This window comes from Salvelinus namaycush, chromosome 41 (genome assembly GCF_016432855.1).
Source record: "Salvelinus namaycush isolate Seneca chromosome 41, SaNama_1.0, whole genome shotgun sequence".
NCBI classification, from domain to species: domain Eukaryota; kingdom Metazoa; phylum Chordata; class Actinopteri; order Salmoniformes; family Salmonidae; genus Salvelinus; species Salvelinus namaycush.
In genome coordinates this window covers 5,022,859-5,045,765 of record NC_052347.1, presented here as the reverse complement: position 1 = coordinate 5,045,765, position 22,907 = coordinate 5,022,859, and the positions used below count along the sequence as shown (strand labels likewise).

General features: G+C 42.9%; 1 protein-coding gene and 1 pseudogene across 1 annotated transcript; both read left to right on the top strand.

The window, feature by feature from the left end:
- The first annotated feature begins 572 nt into the window (after positions 1 to 572).
- On the top strand, positions 573 to 10,743 carry LOC120034124 (all-trans-retinol 13,14-reductase-like). The gene is made up of 11 exons (XM_038980565.1): positions 573 to 826; positions 1,660 to 1,842; positions 2,444 to 2,685; positions 3,518 to 3,719; positions 3,917 to 4,114; positions 4,204 to 4,323; positions 5,079 to 5,217; positions 8,703 to 8,812; positions 8,972 to 9,141; positions 9,356 to 9,515; positions 9,704 to 10,743. The coding sequence occupies exons 1-11, from the start codon at positions 667 to 669 to the stop codon at positions 9,847 to 9,849; spliced, it is 1,830 nt and encodes a 609-aa protein (XP_038836493.1). The 5' UTR covers positions 573 to 666; the 3' UTR covers positions 9,850 to 10,743.
- LOC120033960 lies at positions 10,025 to 13,359 on the top strand (annotated as a pseudogene).
- Positions 13,360 to 22,907: the final 9,548 nt, after the last annotated feature.

The following is a 22,907-nucleotide window of genomic DNA, read 5'->3' as shown; positions in this document are numbered from 1 at the left end:
GCATCCCTGAAAGTGAACATCCGGCTTCTTCACTTGAGGGATCATTTGATACCAGCCGCCCGGACAGCTGATGAAGCAGGAGTATTTATGTCTATTTATGTCTTTTGTGGGGGAAAACTAATTCTGTTTGGCTGGGCCTGGCGCCCCTGGTTCCCAAGTGGGTGGGCCACTGCCCAGTCATGTGAAATCCATAGATTAGGGCCCAATTAATTTATTTCAATTGACTAATTTCCCTATATGAACTGTAGCACAGTAAAATATTTGAAATTGTTGCGTTTATATTTTTGTTCACTATATTTTTTGCTTATACGTGAACCCTTTTCCTAACCTCAACCTAACCATCATAGCCTGCTACGTGAATTATCCTAACCTGCTGCGAAAAATCAAATCTGACGTTATTCGACTAAAACTGAGTTTTACGTGCAGCCGGCTCATGCCTGGGAAACGAATGCGTTCGCCCGGTGGACACTACGCCTACCCGGGCCAGTTTAATAGAATCCTCTCGTTATAAAATCTGGGAGAATGAGCAGTTTTGTAACAACTATGGGCGTTGTTTGTCATGCGTGGGAGGGTTCCAAGTGGCCTGGAACCATTGCAGACCTTGTTCGCAAGCGGAAGTGTGTATCCACTTAAAGTGAGAAGTTGCGCTGATTTAAAATTCGTAAAATGTGGATCATTGTAGCAATCATTTGTGCTGCTCTAGCTGCATTCGTTTACAACTATGTGTTCCGTACGTCCGGACCAAATCCTTTTGATATCGACACTCGTGAGCCACTTAAACCACTGGTCACCCAAAAGAAGGAGAAAAACAAAGTTCTGAAGCAGGGTGAGTCTCGTAGACACAATGTTTGACCGATCACCGATGTATGGACGAAATATCGTTTCATAGGAATATGTGCGCAAACAGATTTACATTTTGTAATTCTTATTTTGGCAGTCACCCTTGTCCAGTGTGTGGGTGTGTTTCGAAAGCTATATCTTGTTGCATAATTCAATTGCTCTGTCGTTCACATGTAACTCAAGAGCATTCATTTGTAGTAGGAAAGCAGGTCAGGCAACTATTTCGTTTGTTAGAACCGCTGACAACGATTTACAATTTCCTATGGCTACACTTGTCAACTACAGTACTGCGTCACAAGCTGGACATTGCTGCTGTACTGCACGAGTGACTAAACTCATTGTTGAAACGCAATCCAGCCCGCATTATATCATGTTTATAGCTGCTACACACACACACACACACACTTACACTTGTTTCAGTTCCACTAGCTAAATGTATCCAATTTGGTACAGATTTTCATGCGAATATTCAAAAATCTGCATAAAACCACGACATGTGTTTCCATCAAACTGACTTTTTGCGGAGAAAAGAAAAAGGATGTGCGTTATTACGTAGTGCACATCATTCAAATTCTGTTTGCATTTAGGCCTACATAATTGTACTGCGTTTTAATGTTTCCATGAAAATGCGGTCGTGACTTTTTTCATGGGTCAGGTAATTCATCCCCATGAAATGGTTTAGATGGAAACGTGGTTATAGGCTGCCTTTGCACAGTCCAGGGGATAATATTGCTGGAATACATCGTTATTTGATTAATGTAAGAATATTTAACTGGCAATATCTCTGTTAATTGTATGTTTTTTACTCTTTCTAACCAGGTTTCTTGGCCAGTAAAGTACCTGAGAAACTAGATGCCATTGTCATTGGCAGTGGAATTGGTGGACTTGGGCTGGCGGTGCTGCTGGCTAAGGTTGGAAAGCGGGTCCTGGTGCTGGAGCAGCATGATCGGGCCGGAGGCTGCTGCCACACTTTTACAGAGAAAGGCTTTGAGTTTGACGTGGGTGAGAAGGCTCTTATCAGTTTACCTTTCCTTACCTAGAAGGCAGCTATCAGTTTACCTTTCCTTACTAAATGTGGTAGGTACCTTCCTTTACTCAGAGGTGGTAGTGGCTATGAACCTGGTCTATTTGTGTTGTTGACCTAAATCAAGGATGGGCAACTTTGATGGTGGTGGGGTTCTGCATGGGGGCTTGCGGTTTTGATTATACCTATATCAGATAACCACACATGCAGACAGAGCCGGCCCTACCCTTTTGGGGGCCCTAAGTGAAATTTTGCTAAACATTTTAGAGCCTGCCCTCTTGACACCAAAAAAACATTTTGCCATGAGATGTAGAGAAATTGTACGTTATGTATTCTACTATTGCAACTCTCAACAGTAAGTTGAGACACCAAATTAGTTCCTAAAAAAACTGACCACATGTCCTGGGCTAGCCCTAGCCTGGTTTTGTTAAAAAAAAGTGTGAGTTTAAGTGTAAAACACTGTGTAAATGCAAACTATTAATCAATAATACTGTCTTATAAGCCCATGTGATTTGAGCCAGACATCCTAGATACAAAACATTCTAATAATTCAATCAATCAATCATGCCTCCACCTCAGGTATCCACTACATCGGGAACCTGTTGGAGCATAAGCCCTTCCGCTGTATGCTTGACCAGCTGACCAATGGTCAGCTGCAGTGGGAGCCGCTGGACAACCCATTTGACCAGGTGGTGCTGGGCCCTCCTGAGAACAGGCGCATCTACCCCATCTACAGCGGCAGGAACCGTTTCCCTGACGAGCTGAAGAAGTTCTTCCCTGGGGAGGAGGCGGCCATCGATGAGTACATGAGGCTGGTCAAGGTATGGTTATGTGATGTCATCAATAACCTCATATGGTTTTTTTCCTTTGCAACTCTGCCTAGAAGGCCAGCATCCTGGAGTCGCCTCTTCACTGTTGACGTTGAGACTGGTGTTTTGCGGGTACTATTTAATGAAGCTGCCAGTTGAGGACTTGAGGTGTCTGTTTCTCAAACTAGACACTCTAATGTACTTGTCCTCTTGCTCAGTTGTGCACCGGGGCCTCCCACTCCTTCTATTCTAATTAGAGCCAGTTTGTGCTGTTCTGTGACGGGAGTAGTACACAGAGTTGTATGAGATCTTCAGTTTCTTGGCAATTTCTCGCATGGAATAGCCTTCATTTCTCAGAACAAGAATAGACTGACAAGTTTCAGAAGAAAGTTCTTTGTTTCTGGCCATTTTGAGCCTGTAATTGAACCCACAAATGCCGACGCTCCAGATACTCAACTAGTCTAAAGAAGGCCAGTTTTATTGCTTCTTTAATTAGGACAACAGTTTTCAGCTGTGCTACCATAATTGCAAAAGGGTTTTCTAATGATCAATTAGCCTTTTAAAATGATAAACTTGGATTAGCTAACACAACGTGCCATTGGAACACAGGAGTGATGGTTGCTGATAATGGGCCTCTGTACGCCTATGTAGATATTTCATAAAAAATCTGCTGTTTCCAGCTATAATAGTCATTTACAACATTAACAATGTCTACACTGTATTTCTGATCAATTTGATGTTATTTTAATGGACAAAAAAAGTGATTTTCTTTCAAAAACAAGGACATTTCTAAGTGACCCCAAACTTTTGAACGGTAGTGTACATGTATGAATTCCGTCAACAGAAAGCAGGACGCAACGTTTGGTTCCTGTGTCTGCTGAAGCTCGTTCCTGTCCCCCTGGCCAAGTTCCTGGTGTACACAGGCCTGGCCAATCGTCTGTCGTTCTTCTTCCGCATGGCGTCTCGCAGCGTGACCGAGGTGGTCAACGGGCTGACTGAGAACAATGACCTCAGGGCCGTCTTCAGCTACGTCTTTGGCACTTACGGTAGGCTGCTGTAGTTCCTGATAGTGGAGAGCATCACCACAGCCATCTCAAATGAAAGCCTGCGTCCTTGTCCCCTATGTAGTTCACTCATTTGTGCCATTTGGAGGACACGCTTTCCACATGGACCAAATGAATTGCATCTCTTTTTGTTGTGTGTTTGGTTTTATAAGACTCAATTTTGTTGTGTGTAACTGCAGGTAACATGCCCAAGGATGCCAGCTTCTCCATGCACAGCCTGCTGGTCTGCCACTACCTGACTGGCGCCTGGTACCCAATAGGAGGAGCCAGTGAGATCGCCTACCACATGATCCCTATCATTGAGAAAGCCGGGGGGGCCGTGCTCGTCCGCGCCCCAGTCAACCGCATCCTGTTCGACGACAACAAGGAGGCTATTGGTGAATAGGACTGGTTGATTGGTTGAAAGGTGAATTGATTGATCACACAGATGGTCAGATTTGACCACATCTGGTTCCTATGGTTTCAGGTGTGAGCGTGATGAAGGGTCAGGAGGAGATCCATGTGCATGCTCCAATGGTCATCTCCAACGCTGGCATCTTCAACACCTACCAGCAGCTGCTGCCCAAGGAACTCCAGGCCATGCCAGGTGGGTGAGGGTATTATGGTGTGGGTGTATGTTCAAGATATCTGCGTTAAAAAAACGGAATTGTTAGTTGACACTTGTATCGATGCCGTTGTCCAGATGTTTCCTAATCATAATGTTTCTATGACCTTGTGATGCCTAATCATTAAGGATGTAACAGTTCACCAATGGGCATTGTTCCCCGGTTCAAATGTTTAAGATACGAGTGCATCGAGACCCCGAACAGATCCAAATGTAGCATGCATCGGTCAGAAAATCGATTCAAATGTTATGAATTGCTAATACACCATTTTTTTGGGGGGGATAAAATGTCATTCTTTCTACCTTCCAAAAAATACCTCATCTTTTGTGACACTTGCTTCCTCTCATTCAGTGTCGGAACTACGTATGCAATTATGTTGACAGTCATTGATCTACAAGTAGTTTTGCATGCCTAACAACCCCTGGCAGTAGCCTAGTTAAATTGCATGCTGTCCACAGCTTTGCGCGCTGACCAATGAGGGGTAGGCCTATTCCTGATCATAGACCTATACATCCCTTATCAGCTGCAGAATTTAATTTGAAATGAATGTGTTTATGCAACAAATGTTAGTGCATCGCATCGATTTGTTCCTCTAATCAAACCGAATCGCACTGAATCGTTTCAAACGTAGCGTATCGGAGCCCATGTATCTAGAAACATATAGAATCATCTTGAAAGGGAAAGATGCACATCCCTACTAATCATGAATGTTGTATGATCTTGTGATTCCCTACAGCCATCCAGAAGCAGCTTGGTATGATGAAACACGGGGAGGGAGGTCTGAGCATCTTCCTGGGCCTGACTGGAACCAAGGAGGACCTGGGCCTCAAAGCAGACAACTACTGGATCTTCACAGAGCACAACATGGATGAACTGTAGGTTCCTTCCTCTCATTGTTCAACCCTAAATGTTTGGCTTGGCCCCACTGTCTAATGACTTTCTTTTAATTCACACCTTATTTGTCCTTATTAACATACAGTTGAAGTCGGAAGTTTACATACACTCCACAAATGTCTTGTTAACAAACTATAGTTTTGGCAAGTCGTTTAGGACATCTTCTAGTTTTTACAACAATTGTTTACAGACAGATCATTTCACTTATAATTCACTAACACAATTCCAGTGGGTCAGAAGTTTACATACACTAAGGTGACTGTGCCTTTTTAACAGTTTGGAAAATTCCAGGAAATTATGTCATGGCTTTAGAAGCTTCTGATAGGCTAATTGACATAATTTGAGTCAATTGGAGGTGTACCTGTGGATGTATTTCAAGGCCTACCTTCAAACTCAGTGCCTTTTTTGCTTGACATTATGGGAAAATCAAAAGAAATCAGACAAGACCTCAGAAGAAAAATTGTAGACCTCCACAAGTCTGGATCATCCTTGGGAGAAATTTCCAAACTCCTGAAGGTACCACGTTCACCTGTACAAACAATGGTACGCAAGTATTAACACCGTGGGACCACACCGCTGTCATACCGCTCAGGAAGGAGACGCGTTCTGTCTCCTAGAGATGAACGTACTTTGGTGCGAAAAGTGCAAATCAATCCCAGAACAACAGCAAAGGACCTTGTGAAGATGCTGGAACAAACGGGTACAAAAGTATCTATATCCACAGTAAAACGAGTCCTATATCGACATAACCTGAATGGCCGCTCAGCAAGGAAGAAGCCACTGCTCCAAAACCGCCATAAAATAGCCAGACTTCGGTTTGCAACTGTACATGGGGAAAAATATTGAACTTTTTGGAGAAATGTCCTCTGGTCTGATTAAACAAAAATGGAACTGTTTTACCGTAATGACCATCATTATGTTTGGAGGAAAAATGGGGAGGCTTGCAAGCCGAAGAACACCATCCCAACCGTGAAGCATGGGGGTGGCAGCATCGTGTTGTGGGGGTGCTTTGCTGCAGGAGGGACTGGTGCACTTCACAAAATAGATGGCATCATGAGGATAGAAAATGATGTGCATATATTGAAGCAACATCTCAAGACATCAGTCAGGAAGTTAAAGCTTGTTCACAAATGTGTCTTCCAAACGGACAATGACCCCAAGCATACTTCCAAAGTTGTGGCAAAATGGCTTAATTAAGGACAACAAAGTCAAGGTATTGGAGTGGCCATCACAAAGCCCTGACCTCAATCCTATAGAAAATATGTGGGCAGAACTGAAAAAGCGTGTGCGAGCAAGGAGGCCTACAAACCTGACTCTGTCAGGAGGAATGGGCCAAAATTCACGCAACTTATTGTGGGAAGCTCGTGGAAAGCTACCCGACACGTTTGACCCAAGTTAAACAATTTAAAGGCAATGCTACCAAATTCTAATTGACTGTGTAAACTAATGACTTCAACTGTATATCTGATGTGTTGCTTAGACAGACATTGTGTAAGGTCTTGTGGTGTGGACTTTGAGAGAGAGAGAAGTGTGTTACTGTGACATTACATAACCTACGGTACACATTACATAACCTACGGGACTGTGATAGTGTGTGTATTCTGTATTTCACTCCCTTTTACTGTGTGCATGAAAGATTGCTGTTTACAGTAATCTGTTTGGTAACAACTAAAATGCAGTGTTGTCAAAACAGACAGTATCAGTTCACACTCACCACTCGTCACTGCACTTATTTCACAACATGTTTGGAACCTCAATAGATATTCACACAGTTTAACAAGCATGGTCTACAGTGCATTTTGAAAGTATTCAGACCCGTTCACTTTTTTCACATTGTTACGTTACAGCCTTATTCTAAAACCTATTAAATTGCATTTTTCCTCAAATCTACACACAGTACCCCATAATGACAAAGCAAAAAAAAAAAAAGATTTTTGGAAATGTATATATATTTTTTAAACAATGCCTTATTTACATAAGTATTCAGACCCTTTGCTATGAGACTCAAAATTGAGCTCAGGTGCATCCTGTTTCCATTGATCATCCTTGATGTTTCTACACCTTGATTGGAATTCAACTGTGGTAAATTCAATTGATTGGACATGATTTGGAAAGGCACACACCTGTCTATATAAGGTGCCATAGTTGACACTGCATGTCAGAGCAAAAGCCAAGCCATGATGTCGAAGGAATTGTCCGTAGAGCTCCGAGATGACAGGATTGTGTCGAGGCACAGATCTGGGGAAGGTTACCAAAAAAATGTCTGCAGTATTGAAGGTCCCCAAGAACACAGAGGCCTCCATCATTCTTAAATGGAAGAAGTTTGGAACCACAAACTCTTCCTAGACCTGGCTGCCCAGCCAAACTGAGCAATCCAGGGGAGAAGGGCCTTTGTCAGGGAGGTGACCAAGAACCCGATGGTCACTCGGACAGAGCTCCAGAGTTCCTCTGTGGAGATGAGAGAACCTTCCAGAAACACAACCATCTCTGCAGCACTACATCATTCAGGCCATTTATGGTAGAGTGGCCAGACGTAAGCCACACCTCAGTAAAAGGCACATGACAGCCCGCTTTGTGTTTGCCAAAAGGCACCTAAAGGACTCTCACACAATGAGAAACAAGATTCTCTAGTCTGATGAAACCAAGATTGAACTCTTTGGCCTGAATGTGAAGCGTCACGTCTGGAGCAAACCAGGCACCGCTCATCACCTGTCCAATACCATCCCTACAGTGAAGTGTGGTGGCAGCATCATGCTGTGGGGACTGGAAGACTAGTCAGGATCGAGGGAAATATGAATGGAGCAAAGTACAAAGAGATCCTTGATGAAAACCTGCTCAGGATCTCCCACTGGGGCAAAGGTTCCCCATCCAGGACAACGACCCTAAGCGCACAGCCAAGACAATGCAGGAGTGGCTTCGGGACAATATCCTTGAGTGGCCCAGCCAGAGCCCGGACTCGAACACGATCGAACATCTCTGGAGAGACCTGAAAATTTCTGTGCAGCGAAGCTCCACATCCAACCTGACAGAGCTTGAGAGGATCTGCAGAGAAGAATGGGAGAAACTCCCCAAATACAGGTGTTCCAAGCTTGTAGCGTCATACCCAAGAAGACTTGAGGCTGTAATAGCTGCCAAAGATGCTTCCACAAAGTACTGAGTAAAAGGTCTGAATACTTATGTAAATGTGATATTTCTGTTTTCTTAATATATAAGTACATTTGCCAACATAAACAAATAACATTTTGCTTTGTCATTATGGGGTATTGTGTGTAGATTGGGGGGGACAATTGAATCCTTTTTAGAAAACGGCTGTAACGTAACAAAGTGAAGGGGTCTGAATACTTTCCAAATGCACTGCATGTGTGTTTTTATGTCTGTGCCAGAATCTGAGAAGGGTGAAGTGTTCTTTACGGTAGTGTTAAAGAGCCTACAGTATTTGACCAATCCCATTATCTGGATGTTACAGGGTTGTCACCTATCTGAAGGGAAACAGGGAGGAGTCAGCGAAAAGTGTGCCCCTCCTCTTTGTGGCCTCTCCATCAGCCAAAGATCCCACCTGGGAGGAACGATCACCAGGTGCAGAAACAAGACTAGTGCTGGCACTGATTTTCACCATACTAAATGATTTAATTATTTAGATCGTTGGAAATGCACACAACTACAACATCTGATGCCATCCGAATGAAGGCTGAACAGACATGTTTCAACCCCTTTTTCTTTTCCCGTTCTTCACAGGCAAGTCCACCCTGAGTCTGGTGAGCTTTGCTAACTATGAGTGGTTTGAGGAGTGGAAGGACGACAAGGCGACCAACAGAGGGACTGATTACAAGGAGCTGAAGCAGCTATTCTGTGACTCGATTCTGGAGGTGGTGATGAGCGTCTTCCCCAAGATTACCAGGGACAAGGTAGAGCATTTGGCCCATTCATACTAAACTCTGGTAGACTGCCTTGTCCGGGAAACTAACATCTCTATGGTGGGTGCACTAGTAAGCCGTAACCTAGATAAGTTTCCTTTTAATTTTGACAAATGATGTAACTTGATACCTCGATGGAAAGTAGTAGATGCCCTGTTCACAATGCATACATCTCCCATTTCTCTCTCTCTGTGTCCGTCTTTAGGTTGAGTTCATCGAGGCTGGAACGCCCATAACAAACACACACTACATTGGAGCCCCTAAAGGGGAGATCTACGGAGCAGACCATGGCACAGCTCGTTTCAGCGCTGAGTGCAGTGTCACCGTGCGGCCCCAGACACCCCTGAAGAACCTCTACCTCACGGGTCAGTATCTTTTACGGCTGATGGGGTCCATGGATATATCGGAGAGAAGCTATATGTCTATGTTTTTGATAGACTAACACATGTCTTTGCATTTGAATAAGTCATAAGTTTGACTTCAGTATTACTAAAGGTCTATATCGGCTCTGGTTTCTACTGCGTGTTGATGTTTGTGTTGTGTGTGTGTGCAGGTCAGGACGTGTTTGTGTGTGGCTTTGCTGGTGCGCTGGCTGGGGCTCTCACCTGTGGTTCTGTCATCCTCAACCGTAACCTGCACCTGGATACCATTGCTCTGGCCAAGAAGACCAAACGTGTCGACACTAAGAAGTTGGAGTAACACGAGACTGACCACCTCCCTCAACCCGTTGTGGCTCCGGGTGAAGTTTCCCCTAGGTACGGATCTAGGATAAACTTCCCAATCCACATTAATGGGGAAAATGCTAAACTGACCCAAGATCACCATCTAGGGGCAACTTCACCCAGCTCACCGAACGCTTCAATAACACAAGCCCATGGGACAGGCTTCAACCTCTGGTCCTACAGTCAACGCAGTGAAAAGATCCCTCAAGACGGTTACTGTGTGTTTGAGGGTGTGACTATTCTAATCAATGAGTGAAGAGAACTCTGCTCTCTCTCTCACCGTTGAGGGAAAACACATTTCAAAGTCTATTAATCTTTCTGTGGATGCTATCTGCATCAGATCTGTGAAATTGAGTTTACAACCAATCGACCTTTGGAAATGATAGCCCAGGGATAGATGGCTTTTTTTCCCATTGTGTTTTCATAAATCAAGTGTGCAGATGGATGTGATTTTAACACTAAATATTTTCACTCTTAATATATTGAGAACAAACGTGTTGGGTGGAGTAGATTGAAGTTACCAATACTTTTGATACCAGTACCAATAACTACTGCAGACATGTTAATAATTTATCATTACTCAATATACTGTGGATGGATAACAGTGGCTTCTGTCTGAGTTTTCAGACGGTCTTCCAACCAGCTATGCTAAATTCACCTATGCAATAATGTAGGGTGAAACTAACTCCCTCTGTTGCAAAAAAAGCCATAACACAACAAAATTGTGAACCAGGTTTAAATGCTCTATGCTGTAACACTAACCACTGTACATGTCTAATGCCTCCATTTGAACACGGATGTAAAGACTGGATTGTTTTTGAATGAACATGCCTCGAGTTATTAAACACTGAATAAAACACATCTTCATGGGGATCATTGTAAAAATGAATTATTCCACTCTGTAAATGTATGGGGGGGGACTTTGTAACAATAATACAAACTGTGATAATGAAGGATTCATCAAAGAGATTGAATAGATTTGTTTCCTAACCTTTTAGTCATCATCATCCCTTAGAATTCTATTGATACTGGTATCATGGCTGGCCTGGAATATTGTTTGATTATTATGATGATAAGTCACAAAATGCATTTACCATTCTTTCATCAATATCCCATGGATAAACATGTGTGTATATAGAAAATTTGCAAGACATGAGGATGGCACATGCACAGAGGTCTTCTCCATGACCACGTCTGTCGGCAGTGATGAGAGCTCTGATTAGTTAAGGAGAATAAGGGGCCGTACCAGAATGTGGTCCCATAATTTATGAGCGTCTTGAAAATGTATATATCTCTGCAGTTTATGGTGTGAGAAGGTAAGTTAATCACAATTCATTAAATATTAGCTAAGTGTAGCTAACCACACATTGCACAAAGCAGCTTTGAGATTCCCTTTGGTTAGCTAGCAAGTGGTTGCTAGGTGGAGCTGGAGGAAGATTGCTAGCTACTTAGTTTGCCAGCGGCAATGCATAAAATCGGTGTCTTACTAAACTCTTTAATAATTAAGTTCACTCTTGCATAAGTAGTTCATTTAGCTAGCTAGCTAAATAAGTCTCGTAAACGTCTTGACCCCCCCCCCCCCACATGAACAGTCATAAGCCTCTGTCTACCAGTCAAAGGCGTAGGCTTGTGGAAGCAGTTGTTCACACCACTGTCCAGTTTATTACTTGACCGCATGTTTACAGGCATTTACGCACGGTCTATTCCATCCTAGTTGCATCCAACTACGAAATCGGCCGGTCATGGAAGTCAATGGGTGCGATGAACATCAGAATTAGGAAATACTTGCAGAGAGAGGTGAAGGCGCATATGGCAGTGTACAGGACCAGAGAGGTCTGCGATCAACAGCGACCTGTAGCGGTGAAGAAGTTGAACATACCCGGAGACACGGAGAGTGGCGTTCCTGCTTTCAAATCAAATTGTATTTATTTCATGATCCGGGAGGTGGCGCTCTTGCGTAAGATCGGGTATTTCAACCATCCCAACATTGTAAAGTAAGTACATTTTTCTGTTATGTAATTAAATCTGAACTTTTTTTGCATAGCCTTTGAATTATACATAAGGATCTTTGGGGTTAAAATCACTTGTGATGGTGTTTTATAATTGTATACCATGGTGTCATGCCATTTCATCAGCAGAAATGGTTCACAATGATTGCCCTTAATTGCTGATCTTACTGAAAGGTTGTTGGACGTATCTGCTGGTCTGAAGAACAGGAGTTTGGACCTGACGCTGGTGTTTGAGTACAGAGACCAGGACCTGTCTACCTTCCTCTCCACGGTCCCCAGCACTGGACTGAGTCTTGACAAAATTAAGGCGTGACTTAGCCCCCTTACATACCTGCAACTGGGGAAAAAAACTCAATGACTCCAAAGCACTCCATTAAGAATTAGTATAACATTTTACTGTACTCTCTTTTGAACTTTTCTGGCCAGATGTCTTCATATCTTGTCAGAATAAGCCACAGAAGGAGAACGTGGTTGAGCAATGCTGTCATACTGCTTCCTGTCTGTACAGGATGTGGTGATGCAGCTGCTGCATGGGCTGGACTTCCTGCACACCAACATGCTGGTGCACCGCGATCTGAAGCCGGAGAATGTACTGGTTAGTAGCCGTAGAGAGGTGAAGATTGCTGACATTGGGCTGGTGTGCATCTACACCTATCACATCGCCCTTACACCCTGTGTAAGTCTACAGAGTAGAACATCCTCCTTTGAATGCACAATCTGTTCAATTGTCACAGTGCCATTGTCCCCCAGCCTAATTAAGGTAAAGGAACTATGCATAAAAGTAAAAAGTATATTTCTCTCTATGTCCTATCCAATGTCTCACACCCTATCCCTTGCTCTCTCTTCCCTCTCTCTATCTCTTCAGGTGGTGACACTGTGGTACAGGGGCCCCTGAGGTGCTGCTCCACTCTGGTTATATGTCCTCCATGGACATGTGGAGCGCCGGCTGCATTTTTGCCAAACCGTTCCTTTTGAGACCATTGTTCCATGGATACGCTGAGGCTCAGCAGCTAAAATCTTTTAGTTTTTTCTTCTACCGTGCCCACCTTTTGATCGGTCATTTATGATAAAAGCATTTGAATAATGTATGATTTGTGTTTTACCAGTGCCTTGTGTTGGGGGTGTGTCTGTGCTCTTCCCCATGTCCCACAGGGTGATTGGCTTGCCCAGCGAGGAGGACTGGCCCAGGGAGAGCCCCATCTCATACACCTGTAGTTGGTGCCCCAGAGACCCCTGCACCCAGCTCTTATCCATCCTGGGCCAGGAGGAGAACAACCTGCTCCTTGTAAGTACAATATACACATTTTGAATCATGTTTCTGTTACAAGGCATTTTCAGAGTTAATGAATCATTGAAATTCTATTGTTCTTTTAAAGCACACTCTTGTTCTCTGCCGGCAGCAATGTCTAGAGTTCAGCCCGGCCAATCGCATCTCAGCTTCCAGAGCCCTCTCCCACCCTTCCCTGGCGTGCGCCTGAGTACTCACAACCTGGCAGGATGTGGAGAGAAGAGGGGAGAGCTGGGACAGAGGTTCATTCTCTTTGGAATCCTCTTACCTAGCCTATAGAACACTGAGGGTTCCCATGCCGTAAGATCTGATATACCTATATCGAAATGTCGAATTTTGGAATGGAAATAAAAGTAAGTGAAAATATTTAAAAGGTAAATCTGCAGGTTAAGCAATAAAGTGGCCACCCTGCCACTGTTTTGGTGAAAGGTTGAGGGGTGGAGAAATTGAATCTCAAATTCATAGACAGAGCTAAGGACTGACCATGCATGATAGCAAAATGATAATTTAACCATGTTTTAAAGCTTTATAGTGTTTGTTTACAATTACATTATTTACAAACAATGAAGTAAAACAGGCTTATTGGTTGGGCTCCGATGGGGTACGACAGTTGAACTAAGCTAATTAGGTATTTGTAAGTTATATTCTTCAACAATCAATGGGTATATATCATCAATTTAAAAGTCAAAAAATGTATGTAGCGTTGACCCTTTAAAGGTCATTTGTTCAACATGAATTTGCAAATCTTGATTGGTTTTATCTGCAATGCATTTCCGAAGACTAGTTTCGTGTTTTGAAAAAACACATTTATATCAAGCAATGTAGAAACTGCGGTTCTTATGGCATGAAAACCCAAAGTGGAAGGAAAAGGAAAGTTTGACAGTGATTTAAATTACAACAAATATATTGCTTTACTACAACAAATTAGTTTATAGCTAAAATCCTTAGTTGCTACATCCGTTTAAAAAAAAAACGTATAAATGAATAATATATAACCATTCATTTTTGAAGAATATAACTTATAAATGCCTCATGAGCTTAGTTCAACTGTTGTACCCCATCAGAAATCAAAATATAAGTATGTTTTACTCCAATGTTTGTGAACGATGTAAATGTAAACACTGTATAACCTCAAAACATGGGGGAACTATCATTTTTATATCAGAGATGGTCAGTCTTTGCATCCATCTTTGAATTTGAGAGTGGTTACATTTCCCCAGGCCCATCCCTCAACTTTTAACCAAAACAGAGGCGGGGTTACCCACTTTGTTATTGTTTCAATTAAAAAATGCATTGTTGATTGATTTGTTTTCCACTCTGTAATTTGATACCAGGCAGTCAGAATGCAGAAACGAGCTGCTGGAACATTTTGCAGGTGAACACAATCTTAATAATTCAGAATGTGTGCTTTAATTTATTACTGAGGGATATTGCCGTTGTCACAAGTGATATTATTAATCTCAAGTTGCTGCAAGGGAATGACACTGCTGTATGAGCATATAAGTGAATGGCATTCTTTTTTATATTGTTCCAAATGCACATTTGGTTCTTTATGGCCCTTTTTATTTCATATATATATTCTCTGTTTCGATACTTGGAAAGGTCATACCTGTACATAGGTTTTCTTTTTAAGTTTTGAGGTGCAATTTTTATGTTAGGGGCATTTTTTTCAGGACGGAGAACATTCTGTGATCTTGTTTTAATTGAGCAAATGTAAATTCATTTCATTGTTAGTACTTTCGACAATGTTACTGTTTTCATTTCATTCATTCAATCGAGCAGCACTGGAACTGGTTTCACCCTCATCTTACGTGTATTTTGAATGAGGATATTTTCACAATATCATGTTTCCAAATGTCTGTGTTACTATTTTGTATAAGAGACACGTTTATCCCACCTCCACGACCTTAAGTGGTTACTAGCCACAGTGCTGTTTACCCTTTCATGACTGTTGACCTTAGTATGGCCACACACGGTCAAGTGCAATGATGTTTATAAGGTCAGATATATTCTTATTGTTCAAGACCTGAAGTGGCCCAAGCTAGAGTATGAATCAAACGTCAGACTTCCTCTGGCATACTGCACTTAGGGAGAGGTTATTCTAAGTAGTTATCTGTGACTTGGTGTTATTTTAGAAGTTCTTTGGCCTCTTCAGATGTAGGACTGCCAGTGCTGCATCCTTCACTTGTTGCCTAATTTGTGCAAGGGCCTCTGTCCTAGCTCTCCGATCTGATCCCCCTTTCAATGTATTCTGGTCCTTGGACCCTGTTAATTTAAAGGCAGAGTCCGCGATATGACGTCGCGATATGACGTAGACGCACAAAGTAAACAGCATAGTGGGTTAATTTCCGCAACAACTACGAGCGTTGGAGCGCAATGCTAAACTTCTCCACTGTTTTGGTCCCGTGGCTACCACGTTGTAAGAGTGCGATGCGAACCTTTGCGCAAGCGCAGATACTATTTGAGAGCAACGTTTTGCATCAGGCTCATCTTGCATCTCACTCATTGCAATGTTGTCATTTCGGTGACTACCTTTAAGTGAAATGGCAAAGTGCCTGTTTTGGCACTGGAGGCAGTGTTCTATACTGAGAGGTGGTAGGGTACTTCTCCAATTTGTTTGCCTTACGGTATTTAGTGATAACTTTCAAACAGGTGAATTTTATTCCTGCGTCCTATTTGGATAAATACAAGTGTCTTTAGGGTTCAAGTTATCTTTATTGAAGCGTATCTTGATCCATGAAATGGCCAGACTTGACATTGTAGATGTAGCCTATGCTGTATCAAAGAAATAAAAGAAATCCAATCATAGCTTAAAAAATAGAGAAGACCATGCTGCTAACTTTATCTGCGCTATTGACAGTGTGCTGACATTTGACTGGTTCTGTCAATTGCTGTCTATAGCTCTCCCAGCCTTGGCCCCTGCACGTGGCATGCAGCAGCGCCCGGGCGAGGGGAGGGGGTTATATTTGTAACAGGGACAGCCTGCGCTCTGCGCTCGCCGTAAATGGGCTTCCACGCTCTCTGCTGCAGCGGCGCACAAATGCCCAGTCCCTGCTGTTGTTAGCGACCATAGCCGGTCCCCTACGATTCGAGTACATGTAAGTACCCTAGCAAAATTCCTTTATGCAGGCTTCTAAAACAAAACATGTTGAAAGCCAATTTACAATGGGCATTGTTGAGCTTTTCGTTCATTGTAAATGACACAGTGAGTTTTAGTGCGCTTTTGGCACAACTAGATTGATTCGACTCAAATAAACTGACACATTTAAGGGCATGGTTAAATTGAATTAATTTGCATTTAAAGTCCAATTTGATCTATTAATCGTATATCTACACAGTTAGTTAGAAGAAAAACTCTCCAGTGCGCACGAGTGGCAAGGAAAATAGACCCTCGAATTGTGTCCATTACGCGTCAGTTACTGACAAGGAATTGTGTCCCGAATGCAAGGTCTTCCCCCAGTTTTTTTAATTAATTGAAATGTGGTATCAAATAGTGATTATACTCTGTTAATCGATCTGTAATATCAAACTGCAGAGCGACTTGGTCTGCCTAATGTCTTTATCTTACCAAACATTTGACTTGAGACTTGTTTGAATAGGAAAATTGCTCTCATTCGTGCCATGGCTCATGTCTTGTTTTGTCATCATTTATTTTTTCATCCGAGTTCTTTCATACTATACTGTGAGATCCTATTTTTGGATAAATATTGGGTGGTGATGATGTTTTTTGCCATTGCGTTTTCTTGAAGTGGTGAGCTACTGAATGCATTGTGGCTGATGTAGAGGGTGGAAGTTAGAGTGGGCTGGCATATCAACTAGGACTGAACTATATGTACAGAAAGGGACAGTGATGTCATGTCATCATTCATACTCACATGTAATTCAGGCTAGATCTTTTGGATGCCATCCGGCATGAGTGAAGCTAAATATTCCCAATTGTTCACACGTGGATATCATACAGTAAACAACTGTTAATGTGTCACATTCCAGGGGCGGAGGGATGGGTTACAGTATGAGGGGCGGAGGAGAGCTACAGCTGCTCTAGAGGCATTATGTTCCATAGTGTACACAAGTCCTAGAAGCTGCAGTTATCATTTCTAAACTCAATTAGAGTGTATTTGTATAGGCTCTGCAAAACTCTGCCATGGCCCCAGTGATAGCAGCATTCTGAGCTATTTAAACCCAGAGCATTTTATTTTAAATAGAAGGCTCTGGTTAAATCTATCCCTAATTCACCTGCATCACATGTCCATTGTGTCCAGTGATTATCCAGAACATGGGTACAGAGAGGTAACACCCCTTAAGCCTTTCGCATGCTTCGGTTCGGCTAGCGCCTCGCCGACCGCTCGCATTCTCCCTTAATAGACCTTCGCTTGAAAAGCGAGAAAAAAAAGTGGCAATAGTACTGGTTGTCCATCTTGAGACGCCGAAGCCAGCGTACACTTCCTCAAAATAGTCAGAATGAATCTAAGATAACTCAAGAAATCTGTCATTCATTTTGACATTTTCTGCCGAGGAGATCTTTTTCATCCAACTAAGATGTTTGGTGCAGTATTTCTCAAGTTAAAAAATGTGCATGAAAAGGATTAGACTCTCATTGAATGACAAACACTTAATTGAAGAATCCTTACTGTTGACCAATCACAGAAGAAGGGGCGTAGACTTCGGCTACCGACTTTGGCTTGCCTCGAGAAAAAATGGAATGTGCACAAACAGCCGAAAAACCCTTGCCGAAGACCAGGACGAACAAAAAGTTGGCATAATACATGCACAAACTGTTCAGAACTGTTTCAGCTGGGAAGCATGCGGACGCCTTTAGAATGGGAAGAGTGGATGGGAAGCCACCGCTCATTTGCTCTTACAATTACTCTGCTGCCCAGTGGGGGGGGCTACCATTCTAATCGTGTGTAATTCCTCTATGTCTCTTTAATCTGGACTTCACAGTCTGCTCCTGTCCTGAATTTGGTGACATCCTCTGATTTAACATATCACCCATTTAACTTCAATGGGGGAAGATGTGAGATCAGAGACCCCATGGTTGGGAAAAATCCATTGCATTTGTACTGGAAGTTCTAAGGTTTAGTATGGACATTATCTATGAATAATCCGTTTATAATTCTAGATTACTGTGTGGGCATTTTGAGTTCTGTTAAACAAAAAAACATATCCTAATAGGGTAAGGGGCAGTGGCGATTTTAGCATGTAAATCTTGGTGGGGCCCAAAAAAAATGGTGGTATTTATGCCAGCAAAGCCACTACACAACACTAAACAATACATTAATTGCACTATAACGGTGACAAACGGTGCCCACAAACTGTCAGGGCCTATATAAATCTGTCCCAACAGCAGAGTCCCAACAGCAGTCCCAACACCTTCCCACTGCTACACCTGGCTATCAGCGGAGTCTTGTCTGGCAGTGAAACAGTTCATTCAGCCTCATTTACTGCCTTTAAAAAAAACATAGCTGATATGGCTGACTTGCTTAAACAAATGTGGGTTCTACTGACAATTGAGATGTACAAACTATGTCATAAGGGGACGAAAAACGGATAAGAGGCAATCCGTAATTTAGAATAAGACAATAATGAGCGAGCTAGAATGGACGTAGTCAATATAACTATATGTTCGACACTTTTGAAATGTACAGCGACAGAATTCAGAACATAGGCCGTTCTTACAGTGTTCTACCTGTACACAAAGTCAGAACCATAGGATAAATAAAGGGGGCATATAAGCAGGCAATGAAAGCTCTTACAATATTCAATGATTACATTTCTCAAAAACAGGTTATAGGCTACATTTGCACCACCAAGTCAGAACAGTAGGTGAAATTAAGAGGTGAAAATATACCAAATTATTAGGGTGAGGCACATGGGCTACTAATTGCTTACTACACAACATACACTTAGTATTACTTTCTTAGCTACAGTATGCATATCTCCCTGGCATATTACATATGTTTTATGCAGCAGCATACGCGACATATTTGGACTCACTTTGTTGTGCTGTGCTCACTTGAACAGGAAGGTGATGCGGCGGTACATCGTGGGCAAATTTTGTCATCAGTCTGCCATTCTCTGGATTTATGGTGCGTTCAAGACAACTGGAACATTCGAAGAAATAAATGGTTGAATCATGGTGATGTCAGTGATCTTCAGGTCATATAGCCCTAGAAAGAGGTCCGAGTTCATAATTGTTACAATTCTGAGTTAGATGAAAGTTGAAAACGTATTTTCCCAGTCGTAGCTCGTTTTTCCCCGAGTTCCCGGTGGTCTTGAACTCACTAAAGTCAGATTTTGCAGTTCCGAGTTAACTGTTGTTTTGAGCGCGGCACAAATCATGCTTCATTGACAGCATGGCCAATGTTCAATGTTTATCATTTTAAACTAGGAAAAGACCCTTAATCCCAGACTTGGGACCACACAGACACTCCACTGAATAGCAGGCTAATGATTACTTTGCAATGCTTGCAGTTAGCCACTGATTCCTTCCAAACCACTCATTGTTGAATTTGCGATTTCCAGCTTGTTTTGTAATGTTTATGTCCAATAGCCGATACATTTTATCTATAATTTCTCTTATATCTTATCTCTTATTATTTATCTTCATATGACAAGGATTAAAAATGATTTGCCAGTATATTGTTGACTTGATTAATGATGATGACTGCTAGTTAAGATTTTGAAAGTATGATGTTGACATGATCAGTCCAATCAAAGCTACTGTAGATATAACTTGATTTGACTTAATTTTATCTGTGGCCAATGACCTTGAGCCTTTTTGGATGGGCACTTCTAATGTAACTCTATGGCAGCACCCAAGGGGCTTGAATTTTCTAGCTCTACCTTAGACTTGGCGGTGAAGTAGTGTCCCCATGAGTGACAGAACACTGAGCCAATCACTGCGCAACGCTCTGTATTTTCTGCTGGCTTGCCCCACCATCACAGAGAGCACTGAGCTAGGCTGAAACACCTGCATTTTGGAGCTGCCTTACTCAAGAAAGAAAAGACACCATGTTTGTATGCGGCTTTATTAACTCAATGATATATATATATTTTTTTACATTGTTTGCCAACTGATATGTGACACGTATTAATGCCAAAATAACATGCAAAACAGGCAATCCCCCCCAAATGTATTTTTATTTTACTAGTAATTTTTTTAGTTTTTTGCCCTACCTGCCTTGAATGACGTGTCACCACTGGCAAGGGGATACCTAGCCAGTTGCACAACTGAATGCATTCAACTGAAATGTGTCTTCTGCATTTCACCCAACCCTTCTGAATCAGAGAGGTAATACCTCCTACATCACAGAAGGTTGGTGGCAACTTAATTGGGGAGGACGGGCTTGTTGTAATGGCTGGAGCTGTATAAGTGGAAGGGTATCAAACACATGGTTTATATGTGTTTGATGCCATTCCATTTCCTCCATTCCAGCCATTATTATGAGCCATCCTCCCTTCGGGAGCTGCCACTGTCCTGCACTACATGACCAAAGGTATGTGGACACCTGCTCATCGAACATCTCATTCCAAAATCATGAGCATTAATATGGAATTGGTCCCCCTTTTGTTGCTAAAACAACCTCCACTTTTCTGGGAAGCCTTTCCGCTAAATGTTGGAAGATTTCTGTGGGGACTTGTTTCCATTCAGTCACAAGAGCATTAGTGAAGTCGGGCACTGATGTTGGGCGATTAGGCCTGGCTCGCAGTCGGCGTTCCAATTCATCCCAAAGGTTTTTCGATGGGGTTGAGGTCAGGGCTCTGTTCAGGCCAGTCAAGTTATTCCACACCGATCTCGACAGACCATTTCTGTATGGACCTCGCTTTGTGCACGGGGGCATTGTTATGCTGAAGCAGGAAAGGGCCTTTCCCCAAACTGTTGCAACAAAGTTGAAAGCTCAGAATCGTCTAGAATGTCATTGTATGCTGTAGTGTTAAGATTTCCCTTCACTGGAACTAAGGGGCCTAGCTTGAACCATGAAAAACAGCCCCAGACCATTCTTCCTCCACCAAACTTTACAGTTGGCACTATGCATTCGGGCAGATAGTGTTCTCCTGGCATCTGCCAAACCCAGATTTGTCCAGAGAACGCGTTTCCACTGCTCCAGAGTCCAATGGTGGCGAGCTTTACACCACTCCAGCCGACGCTTGGCTTTGCACATGGTGATCTTAGGCTTGTGTGCAGCTGCTCGGCCACAGAAACCCATTTCATGAAGCTCCCGATGAACAGTTCTTGTGCTGACTTGCATCCAAAGGCAGTTTGGAACTTGGTAGTGAGTGTTGCAACTGAGGACAGACAATTTTTACGCGTTTCAGCACTCGGCGGTCCCGTTCTGTGAGCTTGTGTGGCCTACCACTTCGCGGCTGAGTCGTTGTTGCTCCTAGACGTTTCCACTTCACAATAACAGCACTTCCAGTTGACCGTGGCAGCTCTAGCAGGGCAGAGATTTGATGAACCGACTTGTTGGAAAGGTGGCATTCTATGACGTTGAAAGTCACTGAGCTCTTCAGTAAGGCCATTCTTCTGCCAATGTTTGTCTATGGAGATTGCATGGCTGTGTGCTCGATTTTATACACCTGTCAGCAACGGGTGTGGCTGAAATAGCCGAATCCACTCATTTGAATGGGTGTCCACATACTTTTGTATATATATAGTGTACATTAATGCTGTTCATTGCAGTTCCTCAATGCCCTGTGTGTCCTCAGGGTCAGCGTGGGACCAGGGTGAAAGAGGGACATAAAACATAGTGTCCGTGACTACTTCACCTCAGCTCTGTTTACAATGACATGTGGGGAGATACGATACCCACCTTCCGTTTTGCCTCATTAAAACCTCTATGAACTTACTTTTGCATGTTGATTCAACTTTATCTTGGCAAATAGTGTATACAGTCTCATTTCTCTGTGTATTCCTAGCGAGTACTAACTAGTCTGTTCATCCAGGTGCTTTAGAACAAGCTTGTCAACTAGTGTTACTGGATTAGGGGCTGATGATCCATGCTGAGCTCCAATGGCAACCAACCTCTCTCACCCAATCCAGCCCTGCCTAGCCCGTCACATGACCTCTGCACCGGTCTGCCCAAAAGATGGACTCTCTCTGTCTCCGTCTTCATTGTCTTACTCACACTCAATTACACGGTATTGGGACGTTTCTCATCTTGCCCTCTCTTACTCTTGAGAAGGTAGGGCTATACTAACCAAGCTGTCTCTTTTCTTGTGGTAGTCAATGTTGTGGTTGTGTTGAACTTGACCTCGCATACACAAACATACACACGTGAGCACACAAACACAGCTCCCCTTCTGAATCTTGATGTCCCATGGGGATCACTGCGTCTGACAGCTCCGCTTTCGGGGCATGGCCTTTTGCTGTCGTCTGCGGCAACGTGAGATTTGCGGATTCACCTGGCTCTATGTTAGTCGCTTGCTCACACTAATCCGAGAGCTGCAGTCAAAGAGTGAGGAGGGAATGCAAAATCTATTTAAAAGTCAATCACGTCTTCCGTATATAAGCTTGCAATCTGGAAGACACTCTGTCTCACACCATTCCCAATACACCCAGAGCAAGCGGTGTATCTACAGTGTAAGCGATGTCTGTGTTTATCTGTTGATGGTGAAACCATGACTGTTACAGACCACCACAGAGTACAGTGGCCTTAAGCCTGCAGTAGCTCTGCTGTGCTAAGTCTTATGAGTCCCATAGCTCTCTCTGCTCATTGTTCCATAGGCCCCATTGTG

Excerpts from the sequence above, each read along its gene's own strand:
- LOC120034124 (XM_038980565.1), top strand. The coding sequence starts at position 667 with ATGTGGATCATTGTAGCAATCATTTGTGCTGCTCTAGCTGCATTCGTT. Across the intron at positions 5,218-8,702 it reads GAGCACAACATGGATGAACT|GGTTGTCACCTATCTGAAGG; the intron begins GTAGGTTCCTTC and ends TGGATGTTACAG. Across the intron at positions 9,142-9,355 it reads CCAAGATTACCAGGGACAAG|GTTGAGTTCATCGAGGCTGG; the intron begins GTAGAGCATTTG and ends GTCCGTCTTTAG.